At 44.0% G+C, this 22,133-nt stretch overlaps 1 protein-coding gene across 1 annotated transcript in view; it reads left to right on the forward strand.

Moving 5' to 3' along the window:
- The window catches only part of B4galt1 (beta-1,4-galactosyltransferase 1), a 48,886-nt gene extending 35,739 nt beyond the window's left edge, over nt 1–13,147 (forward strand). The window contains exons 3-6 of the mRNA XM_047524134.1: nt 6,997–7,184; nt 9,717–9,839; nt 11,801–11,905; nt 12,104–13,147. Coding sequence (XP_047380090.1) covers nt 6,997–7,184; nt 9,717–9,839; nt 11,801–11,905; nt 12,104–12,236 — 549 coding nt within the window. The 3' untranslated portion in view covers nt 12,237–13,147. The remainder of the gene's footprint in view (nt 1–6,996; nt 7,185–9,716; nt 9,840–11,800; nt 11,906–12,103) is intronic.
- Nucleotides 13,148–22,133: the final 8,986 nt, after the last annotated feature.

Here is a 22,133-nt window from a genome sequence, read left to right on the forward strand (position 1 = left end):
ATTTATGGCCCTTTAAATTTTGACCACCATACCCCTCCAGTAAGCCAAATGGGTCTTATTGTTCCTGCTCAGGGAAGACTGCAAAGGTGAGTGCGGAGCTGGAATTTGAACAAAGATTACCTGAGGCCTAAGGAATGCCCCACCTTACCTATTTACTACCAGAACATCCCACATATACTCGCCAACACTATTTCCTTAGGTCACAAGAGTGGGGTGGAGTGAGTAACAAACACAAAGCCCCTGGGAGCCTTACCTGCTGATTATACTGCCAGGTAGACCCTGGTCTACAGGGAAAGTAGAGGGAGTACCCAGCTTACTGTCCTGAGGAATCTTTGGCTTTGAAATTTCTTCACTCTCCTTTTCATCTGTGCTCTCTTTTAGGGTGATAGGAACTATCACAAGGCTGTGAATGGATTTATAGAAATCCTTCGTATCCTTAGTGCACGAGGGTTTCTGTCCAGACAGCTATTCCTACACATGGTCAAGATCAAGTAGGGTTGAAGCAGACCCCTGGGTCCACCCCATTAGTGAGGACTGCTGCCTGAGCTGTGGCCCCAACTGACTTGGTTTCTGCCTTGATCATTTGTCTCTGTCTCCACCCCTCACCCCTGCCTTCCATTTCTTCCCTGAGCTGCCTATGTCCAGGTGGATATATGTGGGATGGAGCTCTGTCCTGCAGCCTCCAATTCCTTGGACCTCTCAGAGGCTGCAGAGGTGGAAGTGGCATGGGAGAGCTGGCAGTGTCTGTGCCTCCACTGTTTGAGTGCTGTCCCTTTGCTCTGTTCTTCCCTTGATGGCCATGTCTCTCCGTTCTCCTGGGAAATGTGTTGAAATACTTATCGGTATTCATATTTCTGGTGAGTTGCCTCCCTGGAGATTGTTCTAGGAAATGCCATTTTCTCTACTCACCCTTGACTCTGTGACAAGGAAACAACTAGGATGCTGCCTTTTCCCTGGAACAAGGGGTGGTCATAATGGGCCCCTTTTCCTTTATAACCTTGACACATGCCTTTCTCTCCCTTTTACCTCTCTCCCTTGCATCCATCCTTCTCTCTTTTTTTCCCTTCTAGCAGGGGCCTTTTGCCTTTACTTGTTAATCCTGCTTATAGCAAAGCAAGCTGAAGGAGGAGTTCCTCTCTGTGGTCCGCTTCTTAATCTCCACCTACCTTCTCTTCTGTACTCTCCGTCTTCCATAAAGAAAGAGAGAGGAAGGCCGACTTAACTACCGCTGCCACCCTAACTACTGCTGCCATCGCTGCTGCCACCGCTGCTGCCACCACCCTGGTAATGTCCTCAAATCCCAGCACCAAGGCCTGCTGGTCAGAAGGAAGCTATGTGAACAATCCTGTGAGTGTGCTGTCCTCCCACCCTGTGGTGTCCCAGGCAAGGGCGGGTCTTCTGTGGGCTCGCTTGGAAACACTGAGATTGCTGGAAGTCTGCTCATTGTGTAGAGGTCTGAGAGACTTTGCCTTCTTTTAATTAAACCAGAGTTGAGCTCATACCATATGTATAAATATTTATGTCTTGCTTTTTTCTTAAATTCCATATCATCAGCATCTTCTCATGTTGTTTCATAGTATTCATATTCATTATGTTCCATGCCTTCATAGTAGCTGATCATAGAGTTCTTAGAATGAACTTAGCCTTTCCTCTATGAGAAGACTGTAAGTAATACCATATTGAACATCTTTAAGTCTGACGTTTACTCTGTGTTAGCTTCTTCCACGATTAGTGTCATCTCCCCAGGCTAGATTTTCAGATATAGGAGTATGGATTCAGAAATAGTTTATATGTTTTAGTAGTTCTTAATACAGATGGTCAATTAATTTCTGAAAGAAAAGCTCTATCTGAAAAGTATTTTTCTCCAAGTTGTATCTTAAACATTCTGGAAGTACTTAATGCCTCCCTCTTGTACCTTCTGCAGAAAGGAAGAAAGGTCTCAGTACCTCTTTGGGAAGAGGAAGGCATCCCACTCTGACTTCAGTGGAGCTGGGTCAAAACTTTCCTCGGTGTGTACCTCCCCTGGAATTCCTGCTGAGTTGTTGGCTCTGTGAGCTCTGTCCCTTTGGCCTGTGTCCTGTGCAGCAGGAGTCAAGGATGTGGTGTTCACTCTACTCTTGTGAGTGATTACTTTGACTGACAGAGAGCTGTTTCCTCAGCCTGGTTCCTGATCCTCAAGAGCCCAGTTCTTTCACTCACTGAATGAAGAGCTTATATCTCAGATCCAAGTTCTGTTGAAGTTTGTGTCTAAGTCCAGGGCTACCATATTATTATGGTTGAAAACCAGAACCCAACAGCTATGAACTCATGAATGAGTGGATATTAGCCCTCCACAAATTCAGCATTTGTATAATCCCTGGTTCTTCCCAGTCATTTTCTGGGCATCACCTCCCTGCTGGTCTACTCTCCCAAGATCCTCATGTGGGCCTATAGAAATGCCCAGCCAGAGCTCCCTCAACCCTGATCTACTACCACCTTCTTACAACCCACTCAGCCAAGTTCCTTTCTCTCTGCATCTTGGCAGGCACAAAAAGGCACTCAGATATGTCACTGCCTATGGACCTGCCTCTAGATCTGTGGTGTTCAGAGCCTGGGGTAACTATGGGCACCAGGTGGAGGTGGCTTTATTGGGCCATCCCTCATACATGTGTATGGGAGCAACCGCATCTCTCTTTTCCCATGGAATTTCTGATTCACTGAGAATCTTGGCAGCAACCTCATTGCTGTTCTGTCATTTGATGGAGGAGAGACCAGGTCTGTCCCCAAGCCATCATGGTCTAGGGATATGCCTGCTGGACACACACATGGGTCTGTCATCCAGGGAAGGCAGGGTGGTTGGACAGAAAAGATCTTTCAGAGACTGTTAGGACTTGGACTTGGTGTGGGGACATGGCTTTCTGTAGTTGTTCATCTGTCCCTGTTGCAATCAGGGTTATCTTACCCATAGCCAAGATTTTCCTAGGGATTAGACCAGACTCTGGTACCTGTCCTGAAATGTGCCCAGCATCTTTCTGCCCCAAAGGCTGCTTGCAGGTGCAGTACACATCCCCTGATGAGCCTCTGCATGGAGCCCCTGGGGAGGCATTTTCATCTACCCACTATTTTTGCCTGTGCTCCATGTCTCTCACATGAATCATACAACAGCTTCCTAACTGGTCTCCCTACCTTTATTTGGATTGAAGCATAAATCCCTCCTTGACATGCAGTCATACTTTAAGGCTTTCTCTGACCTGAATAAAGATAAAGTCTAAGTACCTTAGCAAGTGTCTAACCTGCCTCCCTCCCTCCCGACCTTCAGGTCTTGTTCTGACTTCACCTGTTCTAAATTTCTTGTAGTTCCTTGAATGCTCCCTTTTCTTCAGAACCTTTACAAATGCTCTCACCATGCAATGGCTTTCTCTACTCCTAGAACTGTCTTCTCCCTCCCATCCCCTCCCCCTGAGTCTGGTCTCATTCTGCAATGGCCTTTGCTCAGTTATTTGGGGATTTTAGGTATGTGCCCCCCCCCCTCTTTTTTTCTTCCCATATTCTCCCTCTAAGAGCAGCAGTTAGCCTGGAAGGAAAGGATAACTATAACTCTTATCTACCAACGTAAGGTGAAAGCCCACCTTTAAAATCTGGGGTTTGCTGGGGGCAGTGGTGCATGCTTGTAATCCCAGCAGCTCAGAAAGCAGAAGGCAGGAGGATTGTGAGTTCAAAGCCAGACCCAGCAACTTAGCAAGACCCTATCTAAAAATAAAATTTAAAAAGGGCTGGGGATGTTGCTCAGTGGTTAAGTACCCCTGGATTCAATCCCTGGTACCCCCATCCAACGCCCCCCCAAAATATGGGGCTTTAAAATGACACCTGCTTCCAGTGCTGGTTTCTCTTCACCAAGTGTGACTTCCCATGCATTTCACAGATCTCTAAAGGTCCCTGACTTTCTCCTGCTGTTGAAGACTAATCATGTGAGCCATAGGCTTATTAACTTAAGCCTTAAGCCTTTTCCAAAACTCTCCCTCCATCAGAACAACAGGATTTGGGGGAGGAATCTTGAAGCTGTTTAGGAAGGACACAAGCAACCACTAGAGAAGGTGGAGTCTCCACATTGGATCCTTGAGAGGCATTTTGAAAGGATTGATGGTTCAAGGTGGATGGGAAAACCTGTTCCTGTCATTGTGATAGTAGCTAACTTGTCACCAAGCAGTGTGCCAAAGTCTTTTCATGCGTTGTCTCATTTAATACAACCCCCCCTGGTATCATCCTATGACACAAAATAGGAAACTAAGTCTTAGAGGTGTAATTTGCCCAAAGTTACTTAGCTAATAATAAGCTGGCGTTCCTGGGATAAAAATGTGTGTGTCTGTCACACTTTAATATTTGACGTGGCCTAATAGTAAGTGCTTGATATATGTGTACTTGAGTGAATGAAGTAGCAGATGCAGGCAGTGAATGTGCCTGGTGAGGATAGGAGGGAATGAAGCTGGGGATCTTCCCACCCCTGTGGAAGATGAGCAGCTCCTGTCAGTGGAAGGTGAGGTGCCAGACTTGTCTTCCTTGTCATGAACAGTAAGTACTCAGTGCTTCCTTTTTCTGAAATCCCAAGGAAGAAGAAGCCACACTTTCCTCATCTACCCTTCTATTGGTCTGGTGTTCCTAGGGGCCCAGGTAGATAATAGCACCGACTAATGCACCCTGCACTTCTTTTCTTCCTGGATCATACAAATGAGGCCATGCTGAGAGGATAGGAGAAGTGATGTGTAACTCCGGTTATTTTGGAAAATTGCCTGACCAGTTCTAAGTGTGGGCTAGACACTGGGTTGCCTTTCTGAGTCTGAAGGAACTGTTAGGCCATCCATGAGGAAGGGGACAGAAGCAGATCTGTTTGGGCTTCTCCTCCAGGTTGTCATTGTTCATGGAACTTGGCCCCAGGGTGCTCTTTCATGGTACCAAATTTCTAGTTCCCAGGAAGTGAAGTTTGCTTAGTTCAATCTCTTTAGGCATCTGATAGAAAAAGCAGTCTTGGCCAGCAGGTCCTGTGGTACAGAGATGGCCATCAAGACCCCCTTGCACCAGTTTTTGGGGAGTGTACCAAGAGAACAGGCATGGCATGAGCTGGGCAGCCAGCCTTGGAGTCTTCTACACAGGTGTAAAATACTTTGTGGGAACACCTCCTGTTCACTTGTTAGAAAAATGGTCAGGGGGGCTTCATGTTCAAAAAAGTAAGCCTGGGTTGAGAGGAGAGGTGAGGGTGTTTATAGAATTGTCAAGATAATAGATAGGCCATGCATATAGGAACACTTATCTTATAATGATACATGATATTCTAATGAATATTGGCATTATGTTTTATAAAAACAGTAATTTTAATAACTACATAGTTTTCATATGTAATTTCTAAAGTGTGAACTTCTTTTTGCCCCATGACCAACATGGAATCAGCTGAGCCCTGAATTCCAAATTGACTCATACCTGATGGGGCAGTGTGCCTTTGGGCGTAGGCTTCTCCTTTCACCATGCATGGTTGGAAAGGTTTGTCAGAAGCTGAAGAAAGGCATTCTTAAGTGTACCATGTTTCCTTAGTTCATTGACTATTCTCTTGGCTGCTTTTTCTGACTTCCTGGTATCTGTCTTTCTCTAAGTAGTTTGTTTCTGAATTACCTGCCTGGTGCTCTGCAGCAGTGAGGCATGAGTGCACTCTGTACACACACAGGCAGCATTGCGGAGTACCAGTTTCCAAGTACTCTTTCAGGGGCATGGAGAGAACTTACATTTCACACTTTTGAGATTATGTAATGATTGCAAGCCCTTATGGAACATTTTCTTTTCAAAGGAGAGGACCTTTATTTGTTGATCTGAAGAGTTGTGGGGAAAAGTATTGAGGATTCCAAAGTGTTGGACCTTTGTTTCCTCATGGTGTTATTATGAAGTCAGGATGAGAAACATGTATTGAAGAACTTTGTGAACTGCTAAGTATGAGGGGTGATGGTTGCAGCGTTGGGACCGTCCTTACTAATCTAAGACCGTAGGAATATATGAACAGAATCCCTTTCCTTTAGTTGGAGCTTCCCTGAAAGGGTTGCCATCTGCCATTGTATGTTGAAATCCATTCATTCATCCATCCATCATTCATTCATTCATCTAGCCAGCCAACAACTATTGATTGAACGCTTATTATATGACAGTGGGACACTATGTGAATAAAGAACATAAGATCCTACCCTTCATTGAACTTACATTCTAGTGGGGGACACTGAAAATAAATAAAGTAAGCCAATAAAATATGAATTACCTTTATACCACTTGGTGCTTTGGACCCCAATTCCTTCTCTCTCCTACCTTCTTGTTCTGTCATGGTGTGTATCAAACTGCTTCCTACCCTATGCTATGAGCACCATGGGGGCAGAGGTTGAGTTAGGTTCACCGTGTTTCTCAGTTGTCTAGTTTAGTGCCTGGAAGGCGCACAATTGGTAACCAAACCATAATCAACCTCATATAAGAGGGTAGAAATGAAAAATCCCAACTGTCACCAATTTCATGTTTATCTTTCTTGGAGTTAACCTATTTGTGATATATATGTATGTATGTATGCAAAAACATATGTAATGATACATTTGTTTAAATGCCTTTTTATTTACCTTTTCTTTTAGAGTATCCTTATTTTTTTTTAACAGCTCTATTCCATTATATGCTTGCACCATGACTTATTTAACCAGTTCCCTAGGGATGCTTATGTCCTTGTTTGCAGTCTTCACTGTGATGCACACTCTGGAGTGAACAGCATTTTTCAGCTATTTGCATACATGCAAGTCTTTCTGCATGGCAAACTCTACAGGTGGGATTGCTGACTGAGAAGGTTGGCACTCAGGATTGATTTATGAAGTAAAGGCAGAAAAAATGAGGCCCAAGAGTTGACTAATGACCACATGTAGCAGACAAGTCACTGGTTCCTGTGAATATTCTGCTCACCTGTCTTATGGCCTCTGATATCAGTTTTTTTTTTTGCTTCTGTACCAGGCTGGAGACACCATGTTCAATCGTGCGAAGCTCCTCAATATTGGTTTTCTAGAAGCCCTGAAGGACTATGACTACAACTGCTTTGTGTTTAGTGATGTAGACCTCATTCCAATGGATGACCACAATGCCTACAGGTGTTTCTCACAGCCGCGGCACATTTCAGTTGCAATGGACAAGTTTGGATTTAGGTAAGAGATGTGCAGCCAGAGTGTGCAGTAGACTTACATATTGACTAAGAAATGCAGTTCTTCTAGACTCTTCAGGAGAATGCTCTCTCTGAGAAATAGCAGCTTTTTAAGCCTAGAATCAGTTTTCATTTGAGAAGGAAAGAGCAATCCAGAAATGCCTATAATCTCTATGCATGTAGATGAGATCAATTTTTAATGTTTGGGATCATTTTTACCTTTAGGCTCCAAACTGTTACTAGATTTCCTTGATTTCTACTCTTCCCTGCTCCCACATAGTTTGGAAAGCAAATTGAAATAATTCCCTCATCACCACCACTGAATTCTTAAGTTTGGATGCCTCAACAGATATTTCTTGGCACTTTAAGAAGGAACATGATTCTGTTTCCCAACAGAGTACATGCTTCTGTTTAAGCATGGAGCCCAAACTTTTTCCACCAAAATGCCCCTACTGAGGAGGCCAGTGATACCTGTCCCCAGGGCCAAGAGTTTAATCCAAAACATATTGACATGTGGACTGTGACCTTATTGTCCATTGTTCTATCTTAAAAGTAAATAAATGTGCGTTTTATCAACAATTTATTCATATTTGCATTAACATCAAATTGTTTTAAATCACCCATAAACTGACTAATATAATCCTTCCCTTCTTTGCTTTAAGTAGACTTGATGCTCCAGGAAGTTATGCTGCAGGATACTCTGTCTGTTCGGTATCCCTGTTTTAGGCCAAATAACCAACAAAATTGGCCTATGCGGGCAGTAGTTCCTTTGTGTAGATACAACTACTTTCTGTCAGATTGATTTCGTTCTCATCCTTTTTTCCTATCCACCCTGGCTTGGGGCCATGATGACTGGGGGAATAATAGGTCTTCCCCCAGATCAAAGCTATTCAGGTGCTAAATCTGCTGTCTTGAAGGAAAATGAATGTAATATTATTTTTAGACTCTTCAACAATCACTCTGGACCCTCTATCCCTCCTTTTCTGTGAATCTTCCTCTCTTTGAAATACACAGGTTCATCCCCTGACCCCTCTTATTCTTCCCTTAAAGTATAATGGTGGACCAGGATGGGGCTCAAATGATCACCCAGTTCTTCTCCATAGTACCATGTTGGTTTACAGAGAACCAGTCAGGTTTAGGGGATGGAGCAGGTAGATAAGAGAAATCAGCAGAGGCAGCAAAACCAAAACTTATTCACTCAGTATATACTTCCACTGAAGTAGCTAAGAATCCATTTTTGTAAAAACAGTGATTATCAAAATACATTATTGGTCTGGCCACCTCTGTTCCTCTGTTGCTAGACAGTAGTTTAAGGTATACCAAAAGGTAGATGGATGACTTGACCCCTGAGTGATGACACCTAATTACAAATAGATTACTTTCAACTTATTAAGGCAGGCCCCCGAGAATCTTTGCTTATGGATACTTATGGTCAGAATTCCTGAATGTATTTGAAAATAATAGTTATATCTTAAATTTCCACTGTTCTATATGTTTTGAGTGACTTCCCTTCAAAGTCTGAGCTGGCGTTTTCCTTAGTTTATGGGATAGATTTTTTTCTTACTAGACTCTTTGGAGTCTAGTAAGAGCCTGAGTCTGATGGTTTGGAGCAGACTGAAGCACTTGGTAGACCCACAGGAAGGCCTTTGTATGACCTTTGAGGCATGTCCTGATTCTTGATATTTCTCATCAGTGCTTATTCTGTGTCCTTTAGGAGTCTACTATTCATAGCCATTTAAATATTAAAATACAAAAAGGTAAGGAATGATGAGAGCCCAGGTACCCTACTACTTGGAAATGTAAAAGTAGATTTGTTGCTATGCATTTTGCTAAGTCAGGATAAAGTAGAAATTTCAAAGAAATTTTTATTTGAGCAAATTTCCAGCAAAGGCACCTCAGCTGTTAGGGTTAGTGTTTAAGATAGTAAACCTTTGGAAGAATGAACACTAATTGGTAGGTAGGATGGAGTGGGAAGGGGGATGTGATAGAGTGGGCATGGGGAGACTTCAAAACAATCTCAGATTCAGGACATTCTGGATAAGGACTTCTTGCAAGAACAGGACACATAGAAAGCAGATTCCTGAGCCACACTGGAAGAATTAGGCCTATGCCCACTCTTGTCACTGAAATAGCAGTATTATTAAAAAAAAAAAAAAAAAGAAAGAAAGAAAGAAAGAAAGAAATTACAAGGGGAAAAAAAAAAAAAGAAATAGCACTATTATTAGAAAAAGGAAGATTTTGTGTTTTGATACCTGTCTTCTCTAAAATAACCTAAGCCCTAACATAAAAGCAAAACAGGACAGGGAATATAGCTCAGTGGTACAGCACTTGCCTGGCATATGTGTGATTCTGGGTTCAGTCCCCAGTATTGCAAAAAATAGAAGAAGAGGAAAGAAAGAAAGAAAGATCATCATAAATCTCCCATCAAAAAGAAAAAACAAAACAAAACAAAACATTTAAAAGTGTTAATTCAGCAAGCTTTCTTTCAGTAATGTCAAGGTTTACTAACCATGGGTTCTCTGTTTTTTTTCCCCAGCCTACCTTATGTTCAGTATTTTGGAGGTGTCTCTGCTCTAAGTAAACAACAGTTTCTGACCATCAATGGATTTCCTAATAATTATTGGGGCTGGGGAGGAGAAGATGATGACATCTTTAACAGGTAATAGTCACAACTTAGATCTCTTTCTCCCCTATGAACCTTCACTTCCAGTGCTTCCAGTGCTTCCAGTGCTTATTCATTCTGCAAGGATTGATCCTCAGGAGAGCTGAAGTCCCCACTCAGCCTAGATGCTTAGATTTATGTTCCTATAGATACTGATCAGAATCTTTAGGAAAAAATGAGCTAAGATTTTCGGATTAGCCTTGGAAAATATAAAATGAGAAATAACATGTCATTGTGGCCTTCTTTCAGTGGCAAACAATTTTCCTTGGGAAGAATCATGACTTTCCTCACAGAATCTTTGCTGCTATATCTTTATTTGGAACATTATTACCATAAAGAAGATAAAAGTAATCCAATGAACTTTTGTGGACCCACCTGTTCCGTAACTGTCATGCCATGGCCAGTCCTGCGCCATCTATATCCCAGGGCTCTTCTATGCTGATAGATCTTTATCCTGTGGTTGTCACTGCAGGTAGTAAAAAACCATCTATCAGAGGTATTTAAAACTATACTCTGCTTAGTCCTCCCTGATAATGGAGCCTTCAGTCCTGCCTCTGGGAGCCAGTCTGAACTTGTCACTGAGATTCATATTAGAATATACCCAGGTGCAGCCTTCCTAAATTGGAACACATTATTTGATTTAACAGATGGTGTCTGTCAAAGCAACACCCAAATCATTAAAGGTTACCATTGTGTGAAAACTTGACGTAGACCCAGGTCTTTAATACAGGCCTTGTAGAGAACTCCAGTTTTAGGATATGCAGACTGGCTACTAAGCATGCATATGTTAAGCATCTACTACATACAGAGCAAGCCTTGTGCCAGACAGGCCTAGGAAAACAGACACTGAAGACCTGCACACAGGGTCCAGACAGAAACAAACCTGCTTCCACAGAGCCACACCTGGGCAGTCATTCTAACTGCTGTGGTAGTATACTGGGCTGATAGGACACCACAGAGTTGAAAGATCAGGATGGTTGGGGGCAGAGAGAACATCAAATACTGCTACTCTAAGCTGGTGGAACTAGAAAAATGGTGATGTGTAAAGCAGCTTTCTTATAAAGTTTCACACCTTCTTACTATATACCTGGCCCTAGGATCTGCACTCAGAGGAGGGCAGGGCTAGAAAGCTGTGGGTCATCCAGGATCAGTCAGTCCTGCCTCTGACTTTGGTACTCTACTGTCAAGGCTTTGATTTTGGCCCTCATTCTTTTCCCTGGACCAACTCAAGATTCCTCCACTCTGTTCTGGTTACCTCTAGTCTTGTTCTCTGCTCTCCCATTCTTAAACTATGCACCAGAGAGACTTCGCCATGGTCAAAACCATTTGGAAAATGCTGCACATTGTAACCCTCACGCCCTGGCACTATTCCTTGGTATGCTCTGAGGCCTCCATGATTTAGGCTTTGCCCTTCTTTTCAGTCTCACCACTTGTCACTTCCTAGCCCTAACCCTTTCCGGCAGTCTCTGGAAACTTCTCTTGTTCCCTGAGGGCACCCCTGAGGTCTGTACTTGCTCTTACCTCTGTGTCTTGCCAGTGCTGTCCTGGCTGCCCAAACTGCTCTTCATCCTCATGACTTCGTTCTGCTGCCTCACTGAGGCGGACTTAGTTATTTCTTCTTCTGTGCCCCTTGACCCCACCTTTCCCCTCTCACTTCCAGCCTGTCACCAAAGGCCCATGTTCTGAGTATCCACACTGAGGTTCTGTGAGGGCAGACACCCTCAATGTCTGGCACATGCTAGGTAGCCCCGCAAACTGTAGAACCAGTCATGAAAGAACATGGAGTAGGACTTGAGTTTAAACCAGTGTCCTGCTGGGCTGGGTCTTATTGTGATCCTGTGGTTTGAGACCAGCAAGCAGGGCTGATAGTTGGGGCAACAGTCTTGCAGCTGGGACTATCAGACCCAAGCCTAATGGCGCACCTCTGTGTTAATAACCTGTCCCTTTGCTCTTTGCAGATTAGTTTTTAGAGGAATGTCTATATCTCGCCCAAATGCTGTGATCGGGAGGTGTCGCATGATCCGACACATGAGAGACAAGAAAAATGAACCTAATCCTCAGAGGTGCGTTCTGTATTCATTTGTATTCCATCTTTTCCCCACTTTAGAATGGGACAGGCTGCAGGACATGTGTTCTGGAGAGGGCTCTGTGCCTACAGGGAAATGGAGGCATTCGGTTTGGGCAGGGGTCAAGTGGGAGTGTTTGGGGGAGAAAAACAGATGTTTAATGGTCTCTTCCCCTTACCCTTTTTTTCCTCATAGGTTTGACCGAATTGCACACACAAGGGATACAATGCGCTTTGATGGTTTGAACTCACTCACCTACCAGGTGTTGGACGTACAGAGATACCCATTGTATACCAAAATCACAGTGGACATTGGTACACCAAGCTAGCATCTTGGTGCAAATAAGAGACCTGAAAATGGCCAGGGACCACTGCTGTGTCTTGGCCAGTCTACTGGGCTGGTCCCTCTCATTTGTACAATCTGAGTGATAGGTCCCCTCACTCATCATTCAGATGCCTTTCCAGATGACCAGGACAAGTGGAATATTTTGCCCCCAACTTGGCTCGGCATGTGACTTCTTAGCTGTACAAGGTGTTTGTCAGTGTAGAAACTGTCAGCCTTTGGGTGCTTCTTGACACTTTCACAATGTCACCCCAAAGAGTCAGAACTGTTTGCAGCTTGTTCCCACTGATAAAATGACTAAATTATGAAATGGGTAAGAATTTTGCTTTAAATTGTGGTGAATTTCATGAATTACTTCATGAAAAATTAGAAACTGCTGCTGAAATTGGATTGATATGATATTATTTGACAGTGTTTTAATAGAAAAACAAAATTTCAACCAGTTTCATGTTATGCGCCCCCCCCCACTTCTTTTCAGTGGTGTGCAACTATCACTCTGTGTGTGTGTGTGTGTGTGTGTGTGTGTGTGTGTGTGTGTGTGTCTTAGCAAAAGAATTTTAAAACTTGAGCCTTGAACCTTTTGTCCTGCTAATGTGTGAATTCCAAGGCAACTTTAAGCCATCAGAGCGAAACCTTGGGGGTTCTCACTTACAGTGGCCTATCTCCAGATTGTCTGGTTTCTGAATGTAAAGATTTTTTTTAAGCAGCTTGTAGTATTTTAAAGAACGAAAAAAAATCAAGTTCTAATTATGATCTAGCTTGATTTTGTGTTGATCCAAATTTGCATAGCTGTTTAGTGTTAAGTCATGACAATTTATTTTTCTGGGCATGCTATGTAAACTTGAATTTCCTATGTATTTTTATTGTGGTGTTTTAAATGTAGGGAGGGAATCAAGCATTTTGGGGGCGGGGTTTGGGGTGGGGGGGTTATGTATGCTGTATTGGCCACAAATGGGCCTCTGATTTAGCTGGCAGGCCAGGTTTTATGAAGAGCAAAATCACCTTCAGTCTGTTGATGAGGGCTCGGCCTCCTGGTCAGCATTATCCTGCCAGACCTCTAGGGCAAAGACCTGGGAGACAGCCTCTGCCTACCTAAAAGAACTCCCCACTCCCCCACCCTCCCCAGGTGGGCTGGGTGGAGGGACCTCAGCCTCCTCCGACTGACCCCTCAGGGCCCTAGGCTGTGGGGCTGTAAAAAACAGCAGTCAGGTTGTTTACCACCCCTTAGCTCCACCCCAGCTGGAGGGAACCTTTGTTCTGGCAGGACCGGCCTTCCCAGAGCCTCTGCCACCACACTCCCTGGCCCACTCTGCATTACCGGTTCTCCTCCTTCTTCCCCTTCCTCTCTTACCCTGCCCTTCTCCTTCTTTCCTTCCTTACCCTTTTCATTCCTTGCCTCTTCCCTACTCCCTAAAACTTGCCTGCGGCACTCAGGGTCAAACAGACTATTCATTCTCCAGAATGACTGTGCCTTTTCATTAGAAATTTATAAAGTTCAGCTGAACCCACACCCATCTCCTCCTGAGAACTCTGGTGCCTAAAACCTCCTATCCCCTCTCAGGGTTTTAGCAGGTGCTCCCACCCCCTGTTAATCCACAGGGGAGTCTTTCAGGAATGCAGGCCTCTGCTGGGCCATGTGTAGTCACCTGGGTAAGATGGCAAGAGGCACTTCCCCACAAAGACCTTTTCCAGGTCCAGCTTGGGCTGAGGTCCTAAGGTTTAGTTGCTTAATTCCAGGGTTGAGCCCTTTGCTGGTGGCAGCCAGGACCTCAAGCACTGCCCTCCAGGATACCTGCCCTGAATTTGGAGGCTGAGTTGTGCTTGGCCCTGTCCTACCTGTGCCTTTATAGCTTTTAGCATCTTAGATGCTAACTTGGTTCTTTTTCCAGACACCTTTGTATTGGTTAGAACTGACCTTCCTCTGCAGAAGCACCTGGGCTATGCAAAAAGTATTCCTTATCAGTTCCCCATGCCTTAATAAGGAGATTATTAAAATTGAGACTGACTGCACTGAGAGTTTTTTGGGAAATGCAGAGAGGTCTTTCTGTTTCCAGATCCTGACTCTTCCAAAGTGCCTTAAAAGAAAGGAAACAAATGCTCTGAGTGACTACTTCTTTGTTACTTCCTTTACTCTTAAACAAAATTCCACCTCCTCCCCCCTGCCCTGCTTTCTTTTCTTCCTATTATATATTCATACATATCAAGTATGTGTTTCATTCTCAGAAACAATGGAAAATTTACTTCTCTTGCCCTGCCCTGCAACTTGCTGACCTTCCAGTACTCTCAGGCCTCTTTCCCCTCCCCCAGGTCGAAGGCATACCCACGGCACAGTTAAGCCTAGATGTCTGCCTGGTGTGGGGTCCTTTGTCCTCCCTGGGGACTCCAGGGTTGAGGGTTCAAGAAGAATTCCCTTCACCTGGGAGTTATCATTACTGAGTTGTCATGCTGTGCCTTTCTCTAAGTCTGTAAATCCTATGGCTAGTGACCCTTTGTCAAGTGGCCTTTAGTAAGGATCAGAGGGCAGAAGTGGCACTGGAAGGTAAAGTAAATGCTGTGCTGGCCTTTAGCCTGGGCAGGGTTGACCACTGGGGCTGGGTGTGGGCTGTCCCACACAGCCAGGATGACAGCTTTCATATTCTAAAGACTTGTGCTTTGTATTTTGATTTTCCATGTATGCAAATGCTTCTATTTACCATCGGGAGAGACTGTATCTGATTTTGGTGTTCAGAACAAACAACTGTATTTTTACCTTTGAAATCCAATAATATAACGTGAATAAATGACCCTATCTTTGTAAATTATGGTGGTTTCTCTTCTGATTTAAGGGTTTGGGCTCTTCCTGAGCTGGGGCTGCCTACTGGGAGAATCTGAGGAAAGCAGAGATCTGCCTCACCCGTGCTTGCCTTGCTTACTGGCATCATGGCTGCAGGGCAGAGTGGGGGTATACACACCTTCCTGGAATCAGAAGTGTCCCCATCTGAGCTTCATTTTCTTATCTGGAAATGGGACTAATAACATAGAGACTTTTTTAAAACTTAAAAGAGATGATGTATCTAAACCAATGACTGACACCTACTCAGGTACTCACTTTATAGAATCTAGTAGGGTCCATTTCAAAATAGAATTTCCCCTAGCAGTTCTCTGGTCACATTCTGCTTCTTTTCAACAAATGCCAGGAAGTTCAGATGGAGATCTCAGAGCCATTTGCCAAAGGCGTTCCTAGTGTGACTTAAATGGTATTATCCAAAATAAGATTTCTTGTCAGCCCCAGGAAATTTAACCAGAGGCTCTAAAGTCTTAATTATTACCCTAGTACTTGGGATAGTGAGTGTCCCAGGTGCCTCCTTCTTGATGGCCCTGGACCAAAAGACACAAGTGTGTGGGACAGGAGACCTCTGTTGTCAGGCTGAGGAAGCTACAGGCTCTGCTGGATGAAGCTGACTGTAAGCATCAGTTAGGAAACAGGAGATAGGAGGGTAGACCCCTGTGGCCATCTCAGGCCACATGGCTGTCTCTATTCATCTATGTAATTACTGAAGGAATCCCTGCCTGGTTGCCTCAACCCTGAGCAGAGATGGCCAAGGTTTAAGATCTGACCATCAAACAGGATGCCTCTGATCCTTTGGCTGTAGTGTGTCTTACAGGGTTTGATGAAAAAAACATTTCATTTTTTTCCTTCTCTTCTCACGCTCTACTGCTCTCTATACTTTACTTCTCACACCAAATATGTGGGACTTTCTCCCAGCAAGCAATTCAGTGGACACCAGCTGGGTGTCCTACAGGCTAACTTACTGTGACATAATGTACCTATAGTTAGAATCAGATTCCATAGGCGAATCTGATAGGCAATCATAGACTACCACTTTAGATGCCAACAGCCAATAATAGGTTGTGGGGTTCCCATGACTCCTTCCTTGAATTCAATTAATTTGCTAGGATAGCTCACAGAACCCAGGGAAACACTTTTTTAGGTTCACTGGTTTATTACAAAGGATACCAGTGAACAGTTAAGATGAAGAAATACATTTGGCAGGCCCTGTGGGAAGGAGAGGACCGTCTGTGCTTTCTCCAGGTGCACCACCTTCAGGTGTTTCCCCTTGTGGGTTCCAGAAGCTCCTCCAAATCCTGTCCTTTGGCGGTTTTATAGAGTCTTCATTGTGTAGGCATAGTTGATTACATTTTGACCATTGGTGATCTACCCAAATTTCAGCCCTTCTCTCCTTCCTAGAGGATAGGGAAGAAGGGGGCTGAATGTTTTGAGCTCTAATCATGGCTTAATTTTTCTGGTGACCAGCCCCCATCTAGGAGCCCACCAAGAGTCATCTCACTAGAACAAAAGACACTCCTATCACACAGGAAATTACAAGAGATTGAGAGTTCTGCATCAGGAACCAGGGTCAAAGACCAAATATTAGAACAAAAGATTCTTCTAGCACCCCTGTTGCCCAGAAATTATAAGGATTTTAGGAACTCTGTGCCAGAAATAAAATCAAAGAAAAAGTATGTGTTTCTTATTAAATTGCAGTGTCACACAGAGTTTGCAACTATAAGATCTGTGTTGAAAGATCAGAGGGAAAAGCAAATTCACCCTTCTCTCCTTAGACACACACATCTACACAGATGCATTCACACCAACATGCATGACATGCCTGGCATGTGTTTATGAAAAGTCAGAAGGCTTGGATTCAATCCTGCTACTACCTCTTACTAGTTGTGATTTTGAGTAAATGACTTGGCCTCCTGTGGCTCAGTTTATTATTTTATTTTCTTTTGGTACCAGGGATTGAACCTAGGTGTGCTTAAGCACTGAGCCACATCCCCAGTCCTTTTTTATATTTTATTTAGAGACAGGGTCTTGCTAAGTTGCTAAGGTTGGCTTTGAACTCATGATCCTCCTTCCTCAGTCCCCTGAGCTGCTGGGATTACAGGAATGCACCACCACGCCTGACTTCAGTTTCTTGATCTGTATAATAGGTGTAATAGCTACTTCTTATATTGTTAAGAAGCTTAAGTAAATTAATATTTATGAATTACTTAGAATATGCCTGGCTCATAATAAGCATTGTAAGTGTTAATAAATGCCTGTTCGATTTTTAAAAAGGCATGTGGGCATTTATGTTGACATGTACATGTATTGCTATGTACACATTATACAAATACACATATTCACCTGCTCAAGTACTGGGGCGCTTCCTTTTACCTCTTCTATGGTGTGTGTCTGGAACTTTGCTATGGTGTTTGGGTGGGTGAGCATGAGGGTGACTGCTCCTCTTCTGGAGACACCCAGGACCTCACCATTGGTGTTTTCCTTACACCTTCCTCACTCCACCCCAGTGAAGGTATTTGGAATGACTGCCTCAGGGAGGGAGAGAGCTTCAATATCTCTGGTGGACTCCAATGGACCAGGAAGGGAGATAAGAGGAAGGGCAGCAAGAACAGGCTCCTCGACCTGGCCACATCTTCAAGAAATGTTGTCTGTATTCTCCCACTTCACAAGGGACCCAGAACCAAGTCTGAATCAGGCAGAGCCCAATAAACAAGAGAGTTGATTTGATGGGCACCAGATCCCCCACATACTACCTCTTTGCTGTGGGAGAATGTGACCAGGGTGCCAAGTCATTGACCTAAAGATATTTTCTGGAGGCAGGGCTGTGGAGCCCAGAAGGAGTGTGTCTGTGAGGTGTAAGAGTGGAGCCTCCTCTGCGAGGAGAGTTTGATGTTCTTCACCAGGCAAGTCGTGTGTGGGGAGGGTAGGGAGAAGGCTACGAAATGAGAAGATGGCTGCATTCTTATTTCCCATTTCTACCACATATCCAGACTCCCCTCCTTTTAGTTCTTCCAGAAGGTGGGAGCTCAGACATTCCCAGAGGCTAATTTCTTCTTAGAACTGGAACTTCTTATCCCATTAGAAAGGAAATGAAGTTTGTCTGGCTGAGCTGGTCATGCCAGACAAGCCTCATTTCCTTCTTTGGCAGAGTCCCACGGCAAGGAATGTGACTGCTGCCTTCATCTGGGTTTCAGGACCTAAACCCAGGGTGTGAGGCAGAGGAAGTGTGGGGTCCAGTTGTTATGGGGTGATAGGGTAAATAGGCTGAAAATCAGAGGGAGGTGGCACTACAAGGACATTTCACTTCGAAAAGATACATGCCAGGGTCTCCAAGGTGGGGGACAGGGCATAAGAATGTCATGGTGTATTTGTAGAGAGTGAATGCCACAGGTTACCGGGCAGGGAGCCCAGGAAGACAGTCAGGAAGAAACTATATGAACAATGATTCTCTGGTTTTCTCTGCCATCCTGCTTTCTGTGTGACTTTGGGCAAGTTCATTTCCCTTTCTGGGTCTCTGTTCTTTCATTTTATGACTTGCTCTGATCTTGGGTTTTTCTTTTGTCCCTTGAGACTAACATTTTCTGGGATCCTAAAGGAAATCGCTGTATTTCTAGGTCTTCATTTGTAAAAACAGCAGGACCATCCCTACTGGCTCCTTCCTTCCCTCCCAGGGTTTCCTGGGCATCACAAGTTAACTATTAAGGTTCCACCTGGCAAGGGAGGGAAGGCTGGAATGATATTGATGACATGGCCCTCTTCCACTTGATGCCCCTCTGTGCTCTGGGTACTCAGTCCATGCTAACTACTGCCCATCAGGAGCATTTCTCTCCTCTCCTCTCCTCTCCTCACCTCTCCTCTCCTGTCCTCTCCTCCTCACTCCCCCCTTCTTCTCCTAAGTAGTACTGGGATTGAACCCAGGAATGCTCTATCACTGAGCACCCCCAGTCCTTTTTATGTTTTATTTTGAGTCAGGGTCTCATTAAGTTGCCCAGGCTGGGCTTGAACTTGTGATCCTCCTGCCTCCACCTCCTCAGGAATTGAGATTATAGTGCCTGGCTTCTCCCTTAGGAGAACTCAAGCTTGGGCTGGGGATGTGGCTCAGTAGTAGAGTGCTTGCCTAGCATGTACAAAGCCTTGGGTTTGATCCCCAGCACTGCAAAACAACAACCAAAACCCCTCAGGCTTGCTGATCATCCCCTACCAAGTTTAGCAGGCAGCAGAGCATCCAGGGGAAACTGAGGGAAAAGCATAGGGGATAAGGGTGGGGCGCCTGAACCTTTGCTCAGCTCCTGGGAGGAGGTAACATTAAGGGTGGAACCTCCTCCATAACCAGATTCCTTTCAATCTAGATCCTCTGCTTGTGACAAAAGGGTCTCAGACTTTTTGACCTTAAGAAGGTTCCCAGTGAAAATGCAAACAAAAAACACAATGATTCACATCCATTAGGATGGCTATTATTAACAAATCAAGATAAAATTTAGCAAGGATATGTAGACATTGGTATTACTGGTGGGAATATAAAATGGTGCAGCCCCTGTGGAAAATGGTAAGCAATTCCTCAAAATATTAAACAGAATTTCCATATGATCTGAGTATATATCCAAAAGAAACAAAAGCAGGGACTTGAACAGATATTTGTTCATAGTAGCATTATTGACACTAGCCAAAAGAAAACAATCCGTATCCACTGATGAATGAGTGGATAAAAAGTGCTATGTACATAAAATGGGACATTATTTAACCTTAAAATAGAAAGGAAATTCTGACATACACTACAACATGGATGAACTCTGAGGACATTATGCTAAGTGGAAAAGCACAAAAGAACAAATAATGTATGATTTCACTTACATGAGTCATCTAGAATAGTAGATTTCATGAAGACAGAAAGTAGAATGGTGGTTGCCAGAAGGCACTAGGGAGAGAAGAATGGGGAGTTAGTGTTAAATGAATACAGAATTTTTCATTCTGTATTCATTCTGGAGATGAATGGTTCTGGAGATGATGGTGGTGATGGTAGCACAACAATATGAATGTACCTGATGCCACAGAATGATACATCTTAAAATGGTTACAGGGATAAATTTTTTATGTACATTTTATCACAATTTTTAAAATAAAATAAGGCTCCCTGAGGTCAAGGCTTCACCTCTTCTATTTTATTGTAAAAGGTGACCAGGTATGGTGGATAGTCCCAGACTCCATGGGGAGATTTGAGAGAGGGGTGGGCTGGTCATGTGGGACATGCCACCTGAGGACTGGCAGATCATGGGGACTCGTCTTGGTTGCTGAATCCAGCTCAACACTCTGTCCCAGAGGATTAGCTTTTCAAACAGTACTTTTTCCCAAGACAAACACTGTCCTTCCCTAGGGAAGCTGATCTGTAGCAAAGCTCTGACGTAGGTACAACCATTCCTTAGCCATGTGTGTCTTGGGTGGGAAAGGTGAAGCCAGGACTCAGGCAGTACCTTAGAATCAGAGAGCAAGATGGCATTTATTCCCAGAATGCCCACTAGGCTCCCATTTATTGTTGGCAGAAACTAGAAATGGGGCTGGAGGCTTTTGAAAGGAAGAAATGACAAGCTGGGGCCAGATTATACCAGGGGATTAAAATGGGGAGAGTCAGCTAGACAGATTCTGTCTAGATGGATACTGGGTCCCCTGGTGTCAGAAGTGGGACCCTAAGTTTTCTGTCAGATCCTGAAATCTGGAGGTTGAGTGGGACACTCAGGAGAGACAGACTCATGACTTGGTGTTGGCAAGAGTGCGGCCACATTAGTACAGCCTTTCTGGAAGTGGACTGTAGAGAAATAAATCTTAAAAGTGGATTTACCTGCTAACCCCACAATTCAGCTTTTAGGAATTCAGTCTAAGAAAACAATCCACTCCCTGTTTCAATATGTACGGGCAGCCACATTCACCCTAGCACTGCCTGTAACCCTGGAAGATAAGAATCATCATCATTTAGGGGCTGTGCTAAGTAAAATGATGTACATTCAATTGAGTATTATGCAGCCATTGAGAATGAAGTGGATCTATATTTATTGATTGGAAAGAGGTTCAAGAAGAAAATGCAAACTACAGAATGGAATTTCCATACATGGACGGAAAATGTATGAATAATTTAGTGCAGAAATTACCCTGTAATTATGGGAGCAGATAATTGTGGGAGCAGATGCATGAGTAAAAATTGGGGACAGTTTTCCCTTCTCTGCACAGCCTTGGGCCAGGTTCTTGCTTTGGATACCCTACAGAGGGGTAACAACTTTTAATGTTTCTAGAGCTGAGAACTAAGACTTTTTGTTCATTGTTGGCCCCATTGAGACGACAAGCTGAGGATCGGGTTGTAGCTCAGTGGTAGAGCACTAACATGTTCAAGGCCCTGGGTTCTAACTCCAGTACTGAAAAAAAAAAAAAAAAAAAGAAAGAAAGAAAGAAAATAAAAAGAAAGAAAATGTACTTTAGAGAGAAAACAAGCTGCATTGTCTTATTTCCTGCAGGTCTCCCCAGACTTGGAAGGGAGATGGGGACTTCCTCCCATGGGAACTAGTGGGGGACTGAGCCCTGTTCACATGTGGCAGGATGTGGCATGGTTGTGGGAATGCCCAAGGAAGCTGAACTCCTAGTAGCTCAACACAGACTTAGGGGGCTTCTAGTAATTCTCTCAGATTTAGGAAAAGTTTTGAAATTTCTTACCACTCTTTCCTGAAAGCAACTGACTTCTCATGCCTCTTACACTGGTATTTAAAAAAAAAAAAAAGTTATAAGAACAACAACAACAAAAAAAAGAGGAAGTGTTGTGACCTGGCTCTGGCCTAAAGTGCCCGATGTGGGCCCTGGGAGGAGCAGGAGCCTGAGAAGAAGTGAGGGGATCCCCCTGTCAGTGGAGCTTTGGTCCCAGAATCTAGGAACCCCATATTCTGCCTAACGAGGCCCTGACATCTGGATTTTGACGCAGACTTGAACCTGGAGTTGTCCAAGACTCATTTCCGGGCCAGATGGGAATGCTGGACAGTTGGCCAGTGCTTCTGGACTGGGTACTTGCCTGGGAGGCAT

Source organism: Sciurus carolinensis, chromosome 14, assembly GCF_902686445.1.
Source record: "Sciurus carolinensis chromosome 14, mSciCar1.2, whole genome shotgun sequence".
In the NCBI taxonomy this organism is placed as follows: Eukaryota; Metazoa; Chordata; class Mammalia; order Rodentia; family Sciuridae; genus Sciurus; species Sciurus carolinensis.